Source organism: Nematolebias whitei, chromosome 17 (genome assembly GCF_014905685.2).
Source record: "Nematolebias whitei isolate Nwh7 chromosome 17, NemWhi1, whole genome shotgun sequence".
In the NCBI taxonomy this organism is placed as follows: Eukaryota; Metazoa; Chordata; class Actinopteri; order Cyprinodontiformes; family Rivulidae; genus Nematolebias; species Nematolebias whitei.
Window position 1 is genome coordinate 30803591 of NC_056514.1, and position 20916 is coordinate 30824506.

The window sequence follows — 20916 nt, forward strand, 5'->3', positions numbered from 1 at the left end:
ATGGCCACCTAAATAAATCTGCCCTAGTCTGGGTGGGTAACATAGAGGCTAATCGGACATATTTTTATTGTGGGTAATCCTAATTCCTAATGTAATTTGTGTTTTAATCCAAAAAGAGGAGTTTAAAATGCAAGGACCACCTAAAGTTTGGTTCTGTTCATTAATGCTGCTGCCTTGACATTCTGTTTCAATCCTTAACTGACTCGTTACATAGTTGCTTAAGATTTATTGAAATATTTTCACTAGGTTTTTTTTTTTAGTTTTTTTTTTTTTTTTTTAAGCAAATACAACGTTTCTCTAATGAAAGTAATTAAGGATGATGGGTATTCTTGCAAAGGTAATCATGTTCACCACATGCGGTGTTCATCAGAGCTGTGTGTTTGGAATAAATAATTCATTGTCAGAATGTGTCACAGCACACTGACAGGAACTGATTAGTTCGTGAGTCACAACTCATCAGTCAATACGAGACACTCCTTTTGAACTTTTTTTTTTTTTTTAAACAGCTTTTGGCTTAATTGTCATTGTGAAGTTTTGATGTTTTCAGTCATTACATTCTTTTGAACGTTTATTCACAATATGCTCTTGGTTGAGTTCAGCTCATTTCTTGCCAAAAAGACGTTTTCAAGCCATTTCTCCGATATGTCATTTGTGAGAATTAAATGGACAAACAGCTGCAGCGCAGAGGCATTAAAACCTCTTTTTCTTTCTTTGTTGTAGGTGAATACGGCTTTGTGCTGCCTAAGGCCAGTGCGCCACATGCAGCCTTGAGTCACCGAACACACAGTAGCCTTTCAGAACTTTGTTATTGGAGTACACAATGTGGCATTGTCCATTTAGCAGCAACTGTTTAATATAAAGGAAGAAGACCCAAGTCTTTGTGTTTATTGGGTTAATAGTAATTTAAAAAAGAGGCGGGAGGTGGAGATTAAGTGTTAACTGCTGGCAGGTTTCTCACCAGTGTCAGATTATGTGAAATGTATAATTTTTTTTTCTTTTTCTAAGAGGAAAAATTGTTTTTTTAAAAAAAAAAAAAAAAAAAAACAAGTGTATCTGCACGACTCATTTGGAGAGATTTAAAGGGTCACGGGGTTATCTTCACTTCCTTTCAGTCTGTTATTTCTGTCAAGAGCAGTTCAGGGAGTTGTTTCTGAACAGCTTGAAAGGTGCCTCGGCTCGGTCAACCTGCCAATTCAAATGTCAAGGACTGGTTTTAAAAATGGGCTCCAATTCACTAACGACTCCTTCTTGCTCTGCTCTACCACAGCGAAAACCCATTCAAACACCACAATGACACACAAAACTGACATTATGATTTTTGCTCTGATACATGAGCCAGCTAGCTGATTTGATTCAGACTTCTTTTATTTTTCACTTAGAAATTACCAGGAAATCCATGTCATGCGAAACTTTAAAGGGTCACTGTACTGGTAATCATTTTTATACATAATGCAGCCAATGTTCAGAATCAGGATTTGTCATTGTAACAAGTACAAAAAAACAATAGTAAGTGTTCACTTACGGTGTCAAAGATATGAAAAGGATAATCTATTTACGAGGTCAAAGGAACAGCCATACAGGACAGCACGCTAATGCACATTAAGGAGTTATTGCACATGGCTATTATATATTGCACATTGTTATTGCACATACATTTGCACTGTATGTGCCATGTGGCATTTAATGCTCCGACAGCTGTGGAATAAAAGCCATTTTTTAGTATATTTGTCCTTGTTTTAATGCTCCTGTACCTCCTGCCTGATGGGTTGACCTGGGTGCGAGGAGTCTTTAAAATATTTGTGGCTTTCTTCAGTCAGTGGGAGCTGTGTAGTTCCTGAAGAGAGGGGCAATAAGCATCCAGTGATCTTGTGGGCATTATTAAAGAGATTGTGTTTACAGCGTCTACAGATGTTGAACTGATTCCCCAACACATTCTGATTGTTCAAGAACTGATTGAAAATGTTGCCATTAACTAATTGTACTCAACATTGTCTGTTCAAATATTTCATGAATCACTGTGTGGTTTTGAATGAAACTCTCAGGACATACTCATTAGACGTTCATCTACAATTGATTCATTTTTAGAGCAACCCAATTTAAGACGGCCACCACACATAATGTACTTTAGCCAGCACAAAAATGAATATAACTCAGTCAGTTTTGTAGATGTTAAACTGACATTCGGGGTTGCCAGATAAGAGGTAACCTGTTGCATTGTCCCTTTAAAATTACTGCATTTTAACCCAAACTGTAATTAGTGCTGGGTGAGGGTGTTGTAAGATGATGTGGTGTTTGGTGAACATGTGCACAGAAAAAGGAGGGGTTAAAAAAAAGATGTTTATCTGGCAACCCTGCTGACATTTGATGTGATAGTAGCTGAGTCATTCATAACATATTTTATGTGTGGCATCACGTGACATCGCAAGCGGTTGCACAAAATCTTATTTTCAAGGCAACAACTTTGTTTTTTCTTATCAAAAATATGATTTAGTCTTAAATGCTGGCATGTAAGTGGCGGGCGATATGCATTCCTTTGGATAGCTAGGCCTTTTTTAGATTCTGCATTTTTCTTTTGACCCTTTTAAAGATTTTACACGAGTTTGCATGTCAGAATGAAACTTAACAGTATGAGAGTTTTGATCCATCATCTCATTCAAAGAATCAAGGTGAGAGCTGGTGAAAGGGGTCACTTTCATGTAAAACGTTCTGTTTTTAGTGTTTTGTGCTTTACATTCCATCCGATTCTCAAGTTACAGGTTCAGTTAAGCTACTGTATCAAATCAATTTAGAACAAACTGTGATTTGTTTAAAAAAAAAAAAAAAGCGGTGATGCTTACATAATGCATTAACTTCTCATTATTGATCCCTCAGTTCACAGCTGCTGGTTGCGTGCACTGCTGCAGCTGTGACACGTAAACTCTTGGCCTAGAAGTGGTTGTTATTGCTCGGACCTCAGCTGCTGCTGTGGTTCAGTCTGTGGATATTTCCAGCTGCTCTACCATTTCTACCTTCCGTCCAATATTTTGCCAACATGCCACAATGCAACGCAGCGTGTCACAGCAGGGGAACCCTAACAGCCGAAGAGCGTGCAGCAGTGGCAGCTGTCATTTCAAACCTGCAGTCGCACTAGTCAGCAAGAGAGCTGGCAAAAACAATTTTCTGTCTTGTGCCTGAGCAGCTACAGCTGAGTACAGGCAAAACAGGCTGCAGACTACTGTATAACAAGTTCTTGTGTTACACCTCAGCCTCTCTACGGAAATGAAAAGGTTAGGTAATGGGGAGGAAGGCAAACACATGAGTAGGAAAAGTAAAAAAAACTTTGACTTTTTGGGAATATTTATTTAATACACATGAGCTACTTCCCCTGCTTCACTAACAATCCACTAAGAGGTGAAAAGTTTCAAACTTTGCACATATTTGAACTTGTGTTGTAGCACTGACCTGCTCTGGCACTGATTTTATTTCCACCGTTTTAACCTGATCATGGACTGCATATTTAAGAGGGTTTGATTAGCATGATTAACTTGGGAAAAATCTTTTCAACAAAGCGACAGTCCTGGAGAACCCTTATGTCTGCTCGGACGACACGTGCAGCTGGATATATCTCTGGGGAAGTGGAATGTGATGCGTCTACCTCTGCTGTTTATCGAGGACGCTGAAATTGGATTTATAACAGGTTACCTGTTTTTGGAATAATCTGGTTCCTGGTTTATCAGAATACAAAGAAGATGGCCGCAGCTAATTTGGATCTTGTCAGGCTGCTGCCTATGTGGAGGTTTGGTTCGTGCTTTGAGGACTCAAAATCAGCTGATTTATGAGCTAAACCATAAGATGGAAGTGATTTGAATCGCAGGCCACCTGCGGCTTTGGGACTCGTCGGCATGAAAACGACCTTGAAGAGGCTCGTAAGCACGGACCAGTAGAATGCACCCTAATCTGGTCATTTCAGATTGCGGAAGTACCAGTAAAGGCTCAAGGCTGACAAGAAAAAAATAGTCTGCCTGAATAAATGGCTTGTCTGAATCGGACTCCCTGGTTGGCCTCGGAACAGGCTGACCTCAATTTATCAATTTCTCCTGGGGAATGTGTAACCTAAGGAAAAAGCTTTGTCTATCATAACACCACCACCCCCCACCCCACCCCCCGCAACCTCTGTGGAGGCTGAACATCCTCTTATCAGGACAATAGACTGTTGGTGCTTTATGGACCACCTCGTCATCAAATGCATATATAACGTTTTCATAAATGTGCTTGCTGGCAGAGGTTTTTTTTAATGTCTTAAATCGTGTCCTGTTAGGACAAGGTATGAAGAGTATCCTGATGCATGCTCAATAATCCAGGTAGAAATATCTAAAAAAGTTAAATCTGGTCCTCTGGACATTCAAAAAAACAAAGCAAAACAACAACAAAAAATGTAGAAACGTTTCGTCTCTCATCCGAGAGACTTCCTCAGTCTGAGGTGCTGACTCAGACTGAGGAAGTCTTTTGGATGAGAAAGCAAAACAACAAAAAAAATGTAGAAACGTTTCGTCTGTTTTTGTTTTTTTGAATGTCCAGAGGACCAGATTTAACTTTTTTAGAAGGTATGAAGAGATCTTTTTATTTATCCATCCATCCATCCATCCATTTTCTTTACCCGTTTATTCCATTTTGGGTCACGTGGGTCGCCGGTGCCCATGTCCAGCAATCACTGTGCGAGGGGCGGGGTACACCATGGACGGGTCGCAAGTCCATCACAGGGCCGCATAGAGACAAACGAGACAAACAACCATTCACTCTCTCACTCACACCTAGGGACAATTTAGAATTACCAATCAGCCTAACATGCATGTTTTTGGTCTGTGGGAGGAAACTGGAGTACCCGGAGAAAACCCACGCATGCACGGAGAGAACATGCAAACTCCACCCAGAAAGGCCCCCGGACCGGGATTTGAACCAAGGACCTGCTCGCTGAGAGGCAGCAGCTCTACCAGTTGCGCCACCGTGCTGCCACATCTTTTTATTTATTTATTGAGTTATTTTTGTAATGCCACTATCCTCTCCTCCTCCCTTTTTTTTTATTTTTTTCTCTCCCTTTTTTTTCCCCCATCTAAAAATTGTATTCTGAAAAGGATAAGGCTGCGCTATATAGCAGCAGCTACGTGCACTCCGCCCATCTTTCGGACGACTGTACGAACATATTCTCGTTGTATCTGGGTACAATGAAAATAAAGCTTATTCTGATTCTGAATACTGCACATATTGATGGGCAGCAAATACACTATATAGTATGGTACATGATGTGCTTGCTTTGTATTTTTAACAGTGACTTTTCATTAAGACTACACAGCAGCATTCTACCTCCTAATAGATCAATCACCCTCTGCATTAGTAGATGTTTCATCGGATGGTGTTGCTTTAATTAAAATCTTTTATAAATATTTAATGCATATGATAGCATAAAAAATGTGTTTAGAAGCAAAGAGGTCATGACTAGTCAGTATCTTACCTGCAGTAGACATCAGTCAGAACAATTTATTGTCAGATAAGCTCAGAGAAATCCTTATGGCTATGTCAAAGGAGCGTTTTCATTAAACATTTCTGCAAAATAACCACACAGACCAGTCGGTCTTAATGTTGCCTATAATCGTTTAAAGATCCGATAGAGCCGGCCACGTGTCGCACGGAAGGGAGTTTTTAGGAATGGAGCAAACTTTCCAAAGCCAAAAGACGTGGAGCAGAACAAAGCTGAGTTTACACGAATATGAAGTTGCTGTGAGTCATCTTTGATCTTCTCTTGGTAATTAATCTGTTTGTTGGTCACACAGAATATATGGTAACAATATCAAGCTTCATTGCATTATTGAGCCACAGCACTGGCTTACCTTTCCACATGACGACCGTTTCGCCTCCATTACCTCGTTTTGTGGCACAAAAGCACATAAGAGGTAGGATGGCTTCACCCCCTCGGTCCATTCAGAAATTACACTGAGGCGTCCAGAAGGACTGAGGTGTTTTGTGAAAGAGCCCAAGTTATATCAGCTTTTCATGCTGGAGCAAATTCAGGGCAAATTTGAGCAAACTAAAACATACACCTCTGATTGGTTTGAAACTCTTCTTCTTCTTTTGGCTTTTCCCTCTTCAGGGTCGCCACAGCGAGTCATCATCCTCCATGTCACTCTGTCCTCACTCCAGCTACCTCAATTTCCTCTCTAACTGCATCCACATATCTTTTCTTTATCTTTTTTCCTGGCTGCTGCATTTCTAACCTATCTACCAATATACCCACTATCCCTCCTCTGGACATGTCCAAACCATCTCAGTCTGGCCTCTCTAACTTTATCTCCCAGTTGTTCAACCTGTGCGGTACCTCTGATGATCTCATAATTTTATCCATCCTTGTCACTCCTAAGGAGAACCTCAACATCCTCATTTCTGCAACTTCCAGTTCTTTCTCCTTTTTGTCCATGTCTCTGTCTCCAGACCATACAGCAAGATCACATCTGCTTTCTTTTGACCTTTGCTGACACCCTTTTTGTCACAAATCACTCCTGAAACTTTTCTCCATCCACTCCATCCTGCCTGGACTCTCTTTACCACACTCCCCATTTTCCTGGACAGTGGACGCCAAGTACTTGAAGTCCTGCACCTTTGTGACCTCTGCTCCTCGTAGCCTCACTGTTCCACCGGCCTCTCTCTCATGCACACACATGTACTCTTTCTTACTACAACTGACTTTCATTCCTCTTCTTTCAAGTGCATACCTCCACTTTTCCAAGTTCTCTTCCACCTGTTCCCTGTTTGTTTGCAACTGTTAAAGAAAATGTTGTTCTATATAGTCCTACAATGCGTTACTTTTGCATCAGATAGTTGTTTTGCATTGTTTAACCTAGAACATGTTGCAATAAACCACAGATAGAATTTAAACATGGACAGTGCTCCGTGTGAATAACCATAGATGCCAAAGTGTAAAATGTTCAGTGTAAAAGTTCATAAAAGAGCACTTAAACTTGAATCATGGCAACATTTTTTGAGGTACGGGTTATTTTTAGATGACTAAAAATCACTCCGAAATGGCCCCAATGTGATAAGTGTTAGCTCCATTCTCTTAAGAATTTCTCCCTGATCCACCAACATGAGATCATGCAGACTGTTGTCTATTGCAGGTAAGATACTGATTGCTCATATGAGAGTGCATGCTCTACTTTCCCACCACGTTTTAACATCAAATGTGCATGCATGACTTACCAATCCATCACAATTGCTGATAGCCACAGAGGCCTCGGGCATGTCCATCACATCCCCAGTGAAAACACAGTCTCTGTGGATGTGTTCCTTGGTCTTCTCTTCAAAGTCCTCCTGCCACTCCACAAAAGCTCCCGGGGCCACCAGCCTCCTGTTGGCCCTCAGGCGAAGGTGAAGCTCCTTCCCGAACACAGTGACGTTGAAAAACGTGTAGTGGCCCGAGGGAGAGGTGACTGAGGGCATCTCGGGGGCACCGCGGGCCACCCTTCTTCTGCTGCCAAGGCTTGAGGGATTTTCAGTAGCAGCAGCACTTTTGCTTCCACTTCCAGCTGAGAGCACGTGAGAAATGTACCGGCCGTGGGAGTCTGTGCTGAACGGCACGATAAGACCATACTCATTTAACTTTCCCGAGAGTTTTTCTGGTGGGACAAACGGTGTCAAGTGAGAAACACAGTCGCAGATTTATGACGGGCAAGCTGCTCTGGAATAAAAATTCTGTTTATGAATAAATGACATAAATAATGAAGAAAATTTAAGTCCTGATTCGTTCTTTTATTTAAAGCTGTATGAGCAATAAATGTAGCAATCAATCCAGCAATCTCTGCATTATTTGTTAATCAGGAACAATAAGGCAATCAAACGCATTGTGCTGACTTTTCTAAAGAAATGCCCATTCATGGTTATTATTTCTCTAATTTGACAATATCAGATTGCTCTGCCTTCACCTATTCCTAAAGGCACAATAAACCAGAGTGACTGGATACTCACCATGTGTTTCAGCAGCAAGAATATATTCCAACAGTACCTGAGTGAGTGAAAAGCACATCAGCAAATGCATACAATCCATAGCGAGAGCTGAAGTGCAAAGTTTTCCTTTTTCTGTTGCAAACTTTAGTCCCCCCCCACCCCCCCACCCCCACCCCCCCTCCTCAGACCCTGAAGAGGCACAAAGGCAGCAGAGAAGTGCTCAGAGCTGAGCTCCAGCGAGGCAGCCGGGCATGTTGTGAGCAGCTCCCCGTCTCTACACGCCAACAGGACGGATCCTCACGAGCTGCTCCCAGTCCTTTGACCTGCGTTGAACTGGAGAGACCGAGGCGGCCCCGTCCATTTAGGGAGCCAAACTGGGGGGGATAACTGGGGTGCTGATGACGACAACTCCCCCGGTATAAGAACCAGGATGGTTTGAAGTAGTTGCCCACTTTTTTTTTTTTCTTCTCTTCTGCTTCTTCTTTGCCTCTTCTCTCCCTCCTCTGTTAACTTTTAGTAAGTTAACACGCCTACACTGAAGTTAAAGGAAGAAAAAAAAACTTTCAGGGATCAGATGAGACGGAGTGTCCCCGTGGCGGATCATCTGCAGTCCAGTCGTGCACAATTACGCACGGATGCTCGGCTGCGGAACTCAAAGGCACTGCGGCGCACAGCGGGAGCGCATTCTGTCTCAGTGTTTCCTTCTCCTCACAGGAGACCCGGGACGTTATTTCATCAGATTAAGTTGAGCACACGCACGCGCGCACACTTCAACAGCTGATGATCTGCAAAAAAAAAAAAAAAAAGGTCCAGATGCAAACATGTTTACGTTGGCCCCACAAACACATGTTTGTGCTAACATGGCAATAAATCAAGGAATACATTCCAGTAATCCACACTTCAAAACAAAACAAAACAAAAAAGAATAGACAAATTCTGTGAAAATGCGTTCTACTTGATAGGTTTTATTCTAAGTAGAAATAATTTTGAGTTTACAAAAACAAAATCAGTTCTAGGGATTATTTTCAAAAAGTTTAACTTGGTTCATGGGTTATTTTGCTAACAGACAACTAGATGAGTCTGCAACATTTCATGCTTAAGTATTAGGCAAACGTCTCTCCTTGGAGTATATGTGCTGGGAAAACGCACCAAATCTGAGTTTAATATCAGTGAAATTGACTGAGTGATAGAAATGTTTTGTTTTTTTTATGATTACTTGGCTGTGGCGGCCATCTTAAATTAGGTTGGCTCCAAAAGTGAATCAGCTGTTGATGTCCAGTGATTATTTCCTTTTTTTTTTTTTTTTTAAATCACTCAAATCTGTTCAGTAGTTCATGAGATACAGTATATGTTCCAAAATGACTCGGATTGAAAATGGTTCTGTTAGTAAAATAGTTCTGTTGGTGCTCAGAATGCATCATGGGAGCAGGCTCAGCTACTACCATACCAAGGTTTAGGTCCATATCAATAAAACCAGCAAAGTTATAAACATTTTGTAGGTTTGCTCAAATTTGATTGGTTGTTCAGTCATCTTGAATCAAGGGTAACGCTTTACAATAATTTCACAAAATTTGACTAGGGAACGAATCGGGAACAAATCAGGAGCTAATGGTTAGTTAACCAGTACTTACTGGGGAACACACAGCCAAGACTTATTAGGGGACTACTGGTTTGTTACCACAGAAACGGAGGATAAATTCTCCATTGGGGTTCAGAAATAAACCAGTGAGGTCACAGCTCATAATTGTCACAAACCTGTTTCCTAGTGATTACTGGTTTTATTGGATTCTTACCACTGATGAACAATTTCATAATCTTGACACTTTACAATAAGGTACACAAAAATTCCCAGTAAGTACTGGTTAACTACCCATTAGCTCCTGATCAAGCTCCAAAAAGATGTAGACTGGCATCTAACGGTTACTGTATGGGAGTTTCAGTAAATGTTGTCCAGTGGTTCGTAAAATATTTTGCTAACAGACACTCTGGAAAAACATTTGATTTGTTTTTACATTTTGTGCCAGGCAATAAAAATCCCAAATATCCTCCAATTCATTCAGATTATGAGATTTTAAAAAATGATTATTCTGTGTTTTTTACATCTGAATTCATTTTGCAAATGGGCGACAGTTAATTAATCTCTCTTTTTAAAAAAAATCATAATCTGGCTTAATTCCTGCAGATGTCACTGTGAGCATATTTGCAGAAAGAGACCAATTCCAGTGACATCAGCAGAGGTTTAGGATGTGTGAAAACTCTGAGGCAACTGGGATTTCTTTTTGGCTTCTGCTTTCCCCACTGGAGTCCAGACATGACCACACTGAGACTGAACCAACAACTCTGAAATGTTTCTCAAAGGAGGGGGTTGGGCTGAAATAAGTCCTGACTTTCAGGTGGCTTTTTTTTTTTCTTTCTTTTATAAATAAGGTGTCTAGACTGGAGATTCTTCCCACTTCCCCAGTTCCTCGAGTGTGCCTGGGCCCCAGATAAGGGCGCACTGCCGGTTATGCTCTCAATGTGTGGCTAATTAGCTCAAAGCTTCCAGGATGGTCAATGCAGAGCAGGTGTGGGTTCTGCGCAGTCATCGCCTTGGGGCAGCTGAGAGAGGATTGGAGGGTGAGCCAGAGCTGTGCATTAATAAGCACTGGAAACTAACCGCAGTATTAAGAGATGGAAACCATTAACTGCCTGTGAGAAGTTTTATGCTGTTTTTCCATCCATACTGTTTGGATATTTTTTTCATACGTCTCCAAAAGCCAGGAAGACATTCCACAATGTAGCATAGTATTCAATTGGAAGCCTTGTTTTTTCCCCTTAGAAATGAATAGCTGCTCTCAGACTGTGGTTAAGTCCACACACGAACAATTTTCTACAACAGTACACTCTGTCCTTTACAACGCAAGTAAAGCTTTACTGTGCTTTTGTTTCAAACGAGTACTTTTTTTTTGCAGCAAATCACTAATGTTCAAAAAGTACGCGGAAATCACTTCACAAGCTGCGTCCCTTCAAACACTCCACAGCATTTCAAGATCTACAGAGTCTGAGCGCATGTGGCTGCAAAGGGTCAAGTCTTTTCCACTCCGTGTTTCCAGCCATGAGAAGTTGCAGTTCAGGCTGTGCAATGGTGCATGCCTGAATGTGTGCTGTAATGTTGTCTAGTCATGCCAGCGTGCTGAGAAACTATGTGACTTTGCAGAAGATGCAAAGCAGCTGTTGGTCTGCCCCAGCAGTTTGAGGGAAGAGGAGTGTGTGCAGCGAAGTGGATGGAGGGATCTGGCCCAGAAAATATCAAAATAAGAGATTTGTTGTCACGCTGAAGGTTTGATTTGCCATTCAGTCTTGTTTTTATATATATTTGTAGATGCTGTCATGTGACTAATCCATTAATCCATTATCTTTACCCGCTTCTTCCTTTCCGCGTCCCTGGTTCCCATATCCAGCAATCACTGTGTGAGAGGTGGGGGACACCCTGGACAGGTCTCCAGTCCATCACAGGGACACACACAACCATTCACTCTCTCACAAATCATAAACTTTTGTTTTTTTTCCTGTTAAGTGTTAGATCTGATCCATAAATACCTCAAAGTGATGAAATTGATGTTCTGCTTTCGACAGATTAAAAGAAAAAGAAGCACAATCTAATCTGATGTTTAACATGACTCCATGATTTGTTTCTTCCTGAACTTTTCTGAAAATCCATATTGCAAAAGATGCTAATAAAGACTTTCAATCTGGAGATTTGTGTTCGTTTTGACTTTGTGTGCTACAAACTTGTTTTTGATGCTGACCTAGTGCTAATGGTTATCATGGTCGCTAAAAATGTTTATTGAATGAGCTTCATGTGGGATTTATTTAGTGAAGGAGCAGATTGCAACCAACCAATAGCATCGGCCTCATTTAAACATTTTCGTGTTACTCTCCTTAGACGGACAGTACCTTTTTTTTTTTTTTTTTTTTTTTTTTTTTTTGTAACTGACTGTGTAATCAGTAAATAACTCATTACAGCAATATGGATCCTAATGCAAGTTTTTTTTTCTTTCTGTTGACAAAAAGAACAGGTAACATGATGCCAAATGTTTAGGAGGAAAAGAAGTCATTAACTAGAAGGTCAGTAGATCAATTCTGGCTTCCTCTACATGTCAAATTATTTCCAGAGACCTTTAGATGGACTGTATGGACCAAGTCAGGGGTGTCAAACTCACTTACAAAAGGGGCCAAAAATTAAACCCTTTTTCAAACTAAGGACCAATTTCAGAATCTACATGAACTCAAATCAGATGGTGTTGGTCCACTGTTTTATCAAGCGCAGGGTCAATGCAGCTAGCTATCAAGAGATTTTGGAGCACTTCATGCTTCCATCTGCTGAAAAGCTTTATGGAGATGAAGATTTCATTTTTCTGCACGACCTGGCACCTGCTCACAGTGCCAAAACCACTGGTAAATGGTTTACTGACCATGGTATTACTGTGTTCAATTGGCCTGCCAACTCTCCTGACCTGAACCCCATAGAGAACCTGTGGGATATTGTGAAGAGAAAGTTGAGAGACACAAGACCCAACACTCTGGATGAGCTTAAGGCCGCTATCGAAGCATCCTGGGCCTCCATAACACCTCAGCAGTGCCACAGGCTGATTGCCTCCATGCCACGCCGCATTGAAGCAGTCATTCATGCAAAAGGATTCCCGACCAAGTATTGAGTGCATAACTGAACATGATTATTTGAAGGTTGGCGTTTTTTGTATTAAAAACACTTGTCTTTCATTGGTGGGATGAAATATGCTAATTTTTTGGGACAGGCATTTTGGGTTTTCATGAGCTGTATGCCATAATCATCAGTATTAAAACAATTAAAGACCTGAAATATTTCAGTTGGTGTGCAATGAATCTGAAATATATGAAAGTTTCATTTTTATCATTACATTATGGAAAATAATGACCTTTATCACAATATGCTCATTTTTTGTGAAGGACCTGTATATGCTGCTACATGTACTGCCAGATACATATACATGCATATATACGTATGTATGTGTATAAAAGCTGCTGAGACCTTAGATCCGCATTAAAACCTTATATTCTCATCAAATTTCAAGTCTGTAGTAAACAAGGTTGAAGGAGTTTTGACAACAGCTGCTCTCAGTTCTAGTTTGTGAACTATATAAATTTTTTTTTTAAATCCTGAGTTTGCACATCGCCATAAAGAAAGGGGACTGCAGTAAGACAATTATTTAAAATGTGCAGAAATATGTGTATTCTTATAAAACTTACAATCCTCATCAGTCTTGTTGCTTAATTTCCTAATGAGGGATTTTTAAAGCGCCCCATCAAGTCAGATTCATGGTTCTCAAGCATCATGGCCACTATAGCAACTTCAAGCAAAGTCACCAGTAGCTCTACTACTGTAGAGCTTCTTTTGTTGGGAGGTTAGGATTCTCATTTGCAAGATAAAATAAATTGAGTCTGGTCCTCTCACTGACAAAATCTTGATTGAAGAGGACCAGAAATGAGTTTTTTTTTTAAAGCTATTTGTCAATTCAGTCATTACTTTTTATCCTGCTGGCTGAGACTTTTCATTACCCTGCTCAGTGGGGTGTGTAATATATGGCCTATCAAAGATTCTGCTTTATTACTTGTGGTAAATGAAGACCTATAGACGTTCAGATTTAAGCTCTTCACTGTCTCGTTATTACCAAATCTTTTAGAAAACTGACAGATGAGTCAAGTCTGAGGAGGTGTTGCCTTCATGCGACACAAGGACAATCAAAGGGGACTGCAATGCACTCGTGCACCCACACCAGCGCCATGTCTCCTGTCCAGACCGGCTCTCATCTGTGGCGGGACGCTTTCCACATCTAGTTCATTACATCCTCTCTTGCCGCTCTCCTCTCAATGCCACTCTTTGTCCATCGTAATCTCTGGATCCTTCAGAACCACTAGCTTGAGTTTCACTTTGGGGAGTACCTCAATGAGTTTGGAAGGGATTTCAAAGGCGACGGGGCCGCTATATCATCCAAGCATGGTCCTCATGTCCTGAGCTTATCTTGACCTGGAGTCAAGTTGGCAGCATGCTGCAACTGAATAGCCCCTCTTCATTTCCGAATGCATTTATTTATTTTTTTTAACTGATTTGTTTCTGCTGACAAAGCAAAATTTCTAAAAGGATGCAATCGTTGGACAAAGGCTTTCCAATGATTTTCATTTAACGTACATCCCAAACCCCATCATCCATGGGGGTCAAAGTAATCGCAGAGACAAAAAGGAAAGAAGTGTGGCAAACTTTAATTTAAATTTTGGACTTGAAATCCAAACAACTTCCGCCCTCAGAGATAAGCCTTCTGTGCACTTACATGACGGGAAGTGATCTGAGATATTAGTCTTTCAAAGCTGACCGGCGAAGCCAAGTGAGCTTCACTGATGTGCCGGCCAGCAGCTTTTAATCCTCGCACAACCCTCTATTCTTGAGGGGTGACCATGTTTTTTTTTTTTTTTTTTTAATTAAGACCCTACCTGTCCACATCAAAAGGGTTTTCAGATTAGGCTTTTGATCTAAGCTCTTTATTACTGTGCATGGAAAATGTTAAGATTTCAACCCAACAATGAATCATCTGTTTTGTGTAAATCCGCTGTTCGATGCTTATAACCCTCTCCGAAGCTGGCGCTGACACAAGACAAAGAGGCCGTGCAGCTATACGAGGGGTATCTTGGCGGTACGCATCTGGTGCAAAAGGATGAAGCCGAGAAAAGGAGGCGATGAAGAAAAAGGAAGCTGAGGAGGGAAAAGATCGGAAACTTCAGTAAAAACCTTGCACCGTGACGATTTGAGCACAGAATAGTCAGTTTGGTGTCCTACGAGACGCCAAACTCCTCATGCTGAGGGACTCGTTTCATAGTTTTGTCTTGTGAAAAGCAATGACCTGACACCAAAAGCAGCAAAAGTTAAATCATTTATTTTAGCCTCCAAAAGACAAAAGAAATTGCACTTAAAGTGAACAATTATAAAGAGCTTAATAATAATAAAAAAAGACTAAAAAAAAGCTAAGAACTTAGGGTGTTATTACAAATTATAAACATGTTCTTGTGTTAAGTCACAAATACATCAATGCAATAGATCTACATAAAATACATTTTCCAACTTGCTTTCAGTTAACATCTCTTTAAACTATCAGTCTTGTTATCTGATGCACAACAAACAAAAAAAAAGAACAATTTTTGTTCCCTTTCTCGTTTTAAAACGAGATTTATGGCAACTATGCTTCGTCAATTAGAAGAACCGAATGTCCTAAATGATAAACGTGCTTCGAGATTAGAAAAATCCTGTACAGAGTTGTTCGGTGTGGACGTTAATAAAAACCAGCTTCGGTGTAACAATTGTATCTCTGTTGCTCTAACTGGGTGACAAAAGCAAAACTTTTTTTTTTTTTTCCCCGAGCATTGAATCATCCAACTGTTATTTCTTTCCACTGATGTCACCAGCATGAGCTAGTTACATGAGAAAACAGTCAAATGGTACCAAGCGTTCCTAACTCCCATTACACATCAAATATTTGGCGTTTCCAGTCTTCCACTCAGATGCACAATTTGATCGCTGTTAGACGGGAACCAAGGGCTTGATTATAAAAATGAAACTCTTAATAATTTTCTTACATCAAAGTCTGTTTAAAACTTTATTAAAATTTTTTTTTTGCCTGCTGCTCATCTCTGCTTGAGACCGACAGCTTGAGAATACATTAGCTGCAGCATTTCCCCCCAGTCAGTCAGATGGACTGCCAGTGGGGAAGCCTCTGGAAATTGGCCAATCAGAGGAAGGTTAGCTTTTAGAGACCTTGAAAAGACAGAAGCCTAATTAGGTCAAACATAAAAAAAATTATATTTATATTTAAATCATGCAGAGCTTTTCTGTTTGAGTCTAACTACTGTATTTTCTGGCGTATAAGTCGCTTCGGAGTACAAGTCTCATTTATTATGTCACTGCTGACCCCCTGGAAACGTGGGAAAATCGACGGCCGCCGAGGGAGCGTGCACGGGAGGACTCGCTCTTGCAGTTCTTAGAAATTTAGCAAGATTAACACCTAAAAATGATTTGTTTGCTCAACATCATAGCAAAGGTGTGTCTTCGTTTAACTTTTCCTTTAATAAATCCATTTTGATGGTCACAGCTGCATTTTGCCTGGGTGGCGCGCAATCTGCTTCCCTGGGAAGCAGCGAGGTGCAGGCGGTGGGACGCTATAGAGCCAGCCGGACACAAAGGTCAGGTTCCCTGTGAGGGGGGGGATCCTATGCTGCAGAGTGACCGTCCATTCCGCAGGGTTGAATCCCCAGGGCAGACTGTGCGGACCCCACCCGTTTACAAACTTTCTTTCTGCTGCTCTATTACCGTTTTGGGCCGCACATTTTATTACCTGCAGTTTGTCATCTGCAAAATAGTATTTTCTTTTGGGGGGCATTTTGCCTGTGCTAGGTTTTTCTCAGTCGTCTCTAAGTGAATGTTTTTTTTTTTTGGTGTGGGGTAGATTTAGAGGAACGACATGTACCGGTAGTTGACGAAAGTCTAGAGCGCCCTCTAGCAGATGTAAATGGTAATGTTTACTCTGGTTCATGCCAGTATGAATGAACATTTAAAGCGTCAGTCAAAAATTGTCTTATGAATATGGAATAAAAACGTATACAAGTTGCTTCGGACTATAAGTCACAGGACTGGCAATTCTATGAAAAAACAAACAAAAACAAAAAAATAAATTGTGACTTATATGCTGGAAAATACGGTGTGTGTGTGTGTGTATTTACCCAAATAGAAATGGGGTGATGTTTCCAGAAATAACATTTAAAAGGCCACTGTAGAAAAAAAAATGTTAACTCTGCTTGAAAACACAAACAAAAGACATAAATAACTTTACTGTGAATGTAAAAAACAAACAAACCAGACTTGTTAGTACCTGCGTTAAGAAACTTCAAATTTAAATGCAAAAGAAAACAAGTACAAAACTTCGCTGTTCTGCCCTTTTTTTTTATATGGCAGAATCTTGTGCTTTCTAAGTCATTTACAAGAAAGGACGATAAACCTTACAGATGCCTTAATATTTAAATAAAAACCGATTTCATATGTACACAAGGACTCAAAAACCTCCATCTTCTCTCCATCATTATAACTGCATTTGGAGGAAAAGGTCAGAGACCCAACAAACTGTGACCTGCATGGCTAACACGGTAAAGTTTCTCTTTCCTTTTGTCTTTTCCCAACAAGAGCTTTCATTGCCCATCACAATAATAATAATTATTATTTTTAAACAGAAAAATTAAATAAACTATTAGTACACTGGAGTTCTATATTCATCATAAATTCAAAAGGCACAAAAAAGAGAAACTTGCCTATTTCTGACTTTAGAACAAGATATAAAACAACCTTAACATTAAACTAACATCAGTGAGTTAGAAAAAACCCCAGAATAAAACAAACAAAAAGATGGAGTAGAGGCATACAGGGGGCAATACTGAAAACATAAGGTCACTAAATGTCTCATTCTGAACAGCACAGAGCTGTTTTGGGGCAATCCTCTCAGATGAACTCCCCTCGGAAAGGAAGCGACTGAACGTTTTGCTGCTGCCAGCGGTAGCGCAGCCTGCCCAGCTGCATGTCCCTCGGGTCTTCGAACGTTGAGAAGCCCAGCTGGTTGAGGAGGTCATAAACTCCGGCTCTGGCGGCCACCTGCCACAGAAAGACACAAAACGGCAATTAAAAAAGCAAAATCACACACTCTTTGTTACAGTGTGTGTAAAATGGCCGCACAAACACAACCAGCTAACGCAGTTTGGTTTCCTGCAAGTTCAGCTGTTTTAGTGAAACTGTATCGGCTGTGAGTTTGGAAAGGACAAGATGTTGAAGGAAAACCCATCAAATGGAAAGGACATGATGTTGAAGGAAAACCCATCAAATGCTTCAATTCAAGAAAAACATCACAACCAGTGGTGGGATGTAACAAAGTACAAGTACTTTGTTACTGTATTAAGTACATTTTCATGCACCTGTACTTTACTTAAGTAGAGTTAAACGTGGGTACCTTTTGACTTTTACGCCACAACATTTTACTTCAAATATCTGTACTAACTAATACACTGCATTCATGTTGTGTTTTTTTGATTTGCTTGAAAGTAACCAATGATGAGAGGGGAGTTGGTCCACTGAATCACTGCAAAGTGGGCAGGTAACGTTAGACCCACCTTCAAGAAGAGCTGGACCAATGATGTATATTCTAGTTACTAGTGTATATAAGTCATTGTGCTGGATGCACCGCTAACGCACACAAAATGGATTCCACCGTGGAGAATCAGCCAGAAGATACGTGTCACCCATGGCCTTATTGAAAGACTATTGAAAGATTATTGAAAGATTATTCAGTACAGCAGGACAGATTTTCTTCCAAGAGTCAGACTGGACTCAAATAACACTGAAAAACAACTTCTGAACTTGAGCAAAAAATTATTTCTGCAATATTAAAACGTGTCAGTTCATGATGTTAGGACAGGAGACGAGAGACGTCTCCAAATGGCTCGACTCTATGGTCCAAGTTTTGAAAATGGTGTCAGGAAGTTAAAATATTGTTCACTACTGACCCATTACAAGGTCGACTAGATAGTATTTTAACTAGTTGATGACAAACTGGAGTTGAAATGATCAGATATTCCTTTGTTGTGTCTAATGCTCCTTTTTTCAGGCAGACAATTTTTACTTAAATGTGTTTACTGCAGTTAAAATGACACATTGGTTTTACTTTGTGATAAATAAAAACTTTCAAAGGTAAAATCATTCCTCGTTCTTATTTTGCTTGATGACATTTAACTGCATGTCATCCTTGAAATTCTGACGCACAGAATCACAAGTCCAAGTGTGAACTGTGTCACAGAGTAAACACAATAAAAACATGTATTATCTGCAGCATCGTTCATTAAAATGGCTCAACACTATTAATGTATTGCAGAATATATACATATGGTAGGTACACTTAATTATATTTTAGACCATTACATTAGGTAATGCATTCAGCAAGTACTTTTAATACTTTAAGTATTTTTAAAAGCAAGTACCTATTTACTTTTACTTAAGTAAAAGCATTAATGTGGTCCTTCTACTTTTATTAGAGTACATTTTTGTCTGTTTATTTGTACTTTTATTTAAGTACAGTGTTTGAGTACTTTCTCCACCACTGGTCGCAACTGATCAGCTGGTGACTGAAAACGGTTTCGAGTTTGACTGGTGACCAGCAGAACCATCAGGTCTGAAGCGGGTTTTTAAAAGCCGAGCTCATCTTTGGTGAACTGAGAGTCCAAGCGTCTTTAGACGAGACACACATGAACTGTGTGGGATGGACTTTGTCAATCCATTTCCAGATCTTATACTGCTGTATGAGCAAAACATTAAATCTCAGTTTTTGCTTGTTAGCTTTCTGCCTATATGAGGGCGAAAAATAACTTTTTTGTGGAAAGAAAAGAAAAACATTGAGTAAAAACATCAGTTAAAACTATTAAACATGTTATGAATCAGAACCACCTAAGTTGTTCAGAATATAGGAAACCCAGGGCAACATTACAGTACAGAAATGAGATCTGTTTATCTTTCTCAGAAAAATTCATGAATGAATCTGAATGGGGAGGAGAGTTTCCTCAAGAGACGTGACTGTTCGTGTTAGTCTGCAGGTCATGCTGAGTTACGGTCTGCCGGTGATGTCGAACGTTAAACAATTCATGGGAAACCCGGAGAGCAACCAGAAACATCTGGACGCAAAGGCAAACAATTCAAATAAATCAATGCAAAACCAGAAGGCACAGACTTCTCCGAAAAAAACTCAACTTTTCAAGACCGAACGGCCAATTAGAAGAGCCGAAACTTGCCAAGTTTACTCTACGGGGGGAATCGTCGATGTTCAATCACATCCATGAAAATAAACAAATGACAAGAAGTCAGCTCCTGAGAGAAGGTCTCCCTTACATCTAGTTTGGAATCAGTGGAGAAATAGAACAAAGCCACGGGACATTAAGGGGAGAACGTGGCTTAAAACACGCCAAGAAACAAAAAAAAGACAATGAATGCATGAGAAGAAAAGATGACACAAAAAAGGACTTATTTTCACTTTCATAGCAATCCAAAATGGAAATAATCTGATGTGTATTCTGGTTGAAAGATAATCAAAGTTGTCATAGTTAAAAGCGAACAAAGAACAGGAATAACACAATCAAGATGTTCCTTTTGCTAACAGTGATTATAGCTTTGCTGGCCAGGTTTGTGCAGAAATAAACATTATGAAGTATGGTCTGGACTATTTATTATTGGTCGAGACAATTTTACAATTTATAAAGTTCAACTTCCGCTTCATAGACGAATTCTAAACCTACTAAGTGAATTGCATGAGTAAAAACAATCCCACGGCTTCCGTTTTCCTGTGTTAAAGCAGCTGTTTATAAATAATCCAGTTCTTTTCATTCCATCTACGTCTGAGTCCGACGTGTTCCTGGAAAGCGGACAGCCTGCATGCTCTACAAGCTTTTTTTGATGGGAACAAATGACTTGTTGCATCTGAACCATTTGTCGGCAGATGTGGCTCCTTAACAGACTCTCTGGATGTGCACAATTAACTAGGACAGCCTGACTCATCCCCTCCACAGCCTTGCTGGCTAAAAAAAAAAGCAAAGTGTGGAAAAAAAATATATATATATTGTTAATAATGACAATTGTTACAGAGTCATGGACGAGAATTTCATAAAAAATAGCTCTATATTGTATTTTGTCGGGTTTAGATGTGGCTGCTTAACATTTCTCACTCAATTCAAATGAAAGATTTGAATAAGTGACCTCTCAATCACCGACTCGCCCTCTAACCTCTGCTCCACCACTCCCTTAAATATACATTATACTATATTATGGTTAATTGATCTCTCATATATATATATATATAT

General features: G+C 40.1%; 2 protein-coding genes across 2 annotated transcripts in view; both read right to left on the bottom strand.

Annotated features, from left to right (window-relative positions):
* Nucleotides 1-8074, bottom strand: part of LOC119423691 (A disintegrin and metalloproteinase with thrombospondin motifs 14) — a 60776-nt gene extending 52702 nt beyond the window's left edge. Inside the window, exons 1-2 of the mRNA XM_037691098.1 lie at nucleotides 7993-8074; nucleotides 7228-7643 (exon numbers count right to left, since the gene is read on the bottom strand). Of these exons, the coding sequence (XP_037547026.1) occupies nucleotides 7228-7643; nucleotides 7993-8071 (495 nt within the window). The 5' untranslated portion in view covers nucleotides 8072-8074. The remainder of the gene's footprint in view (nucleotides 1-7227; nucleotides 7644-7992) is intronic.
* Nucleotides 8075-17307: 9233 nt separating this feature from the next.
* pald1a (phosphatase domain containing paladin 1a) overlaps nucleotides 17308-20916 on the bottom strand; it is a 57835-nt gene continuing 54226 nt past the window's right edge. Inside the window, exon 20 of the mRNA XM_037691099.1 lies at nucleotides 17308-17674. Coding sequence (XP_037547027.1) covers nucleotides 17525-17674 — 150 coding nt within the window. The 3' untranslated portion in view covers nucleotides 17308-17524. The remainder of the gene's footprint in view (nucleotides 17675-20916) is intronic.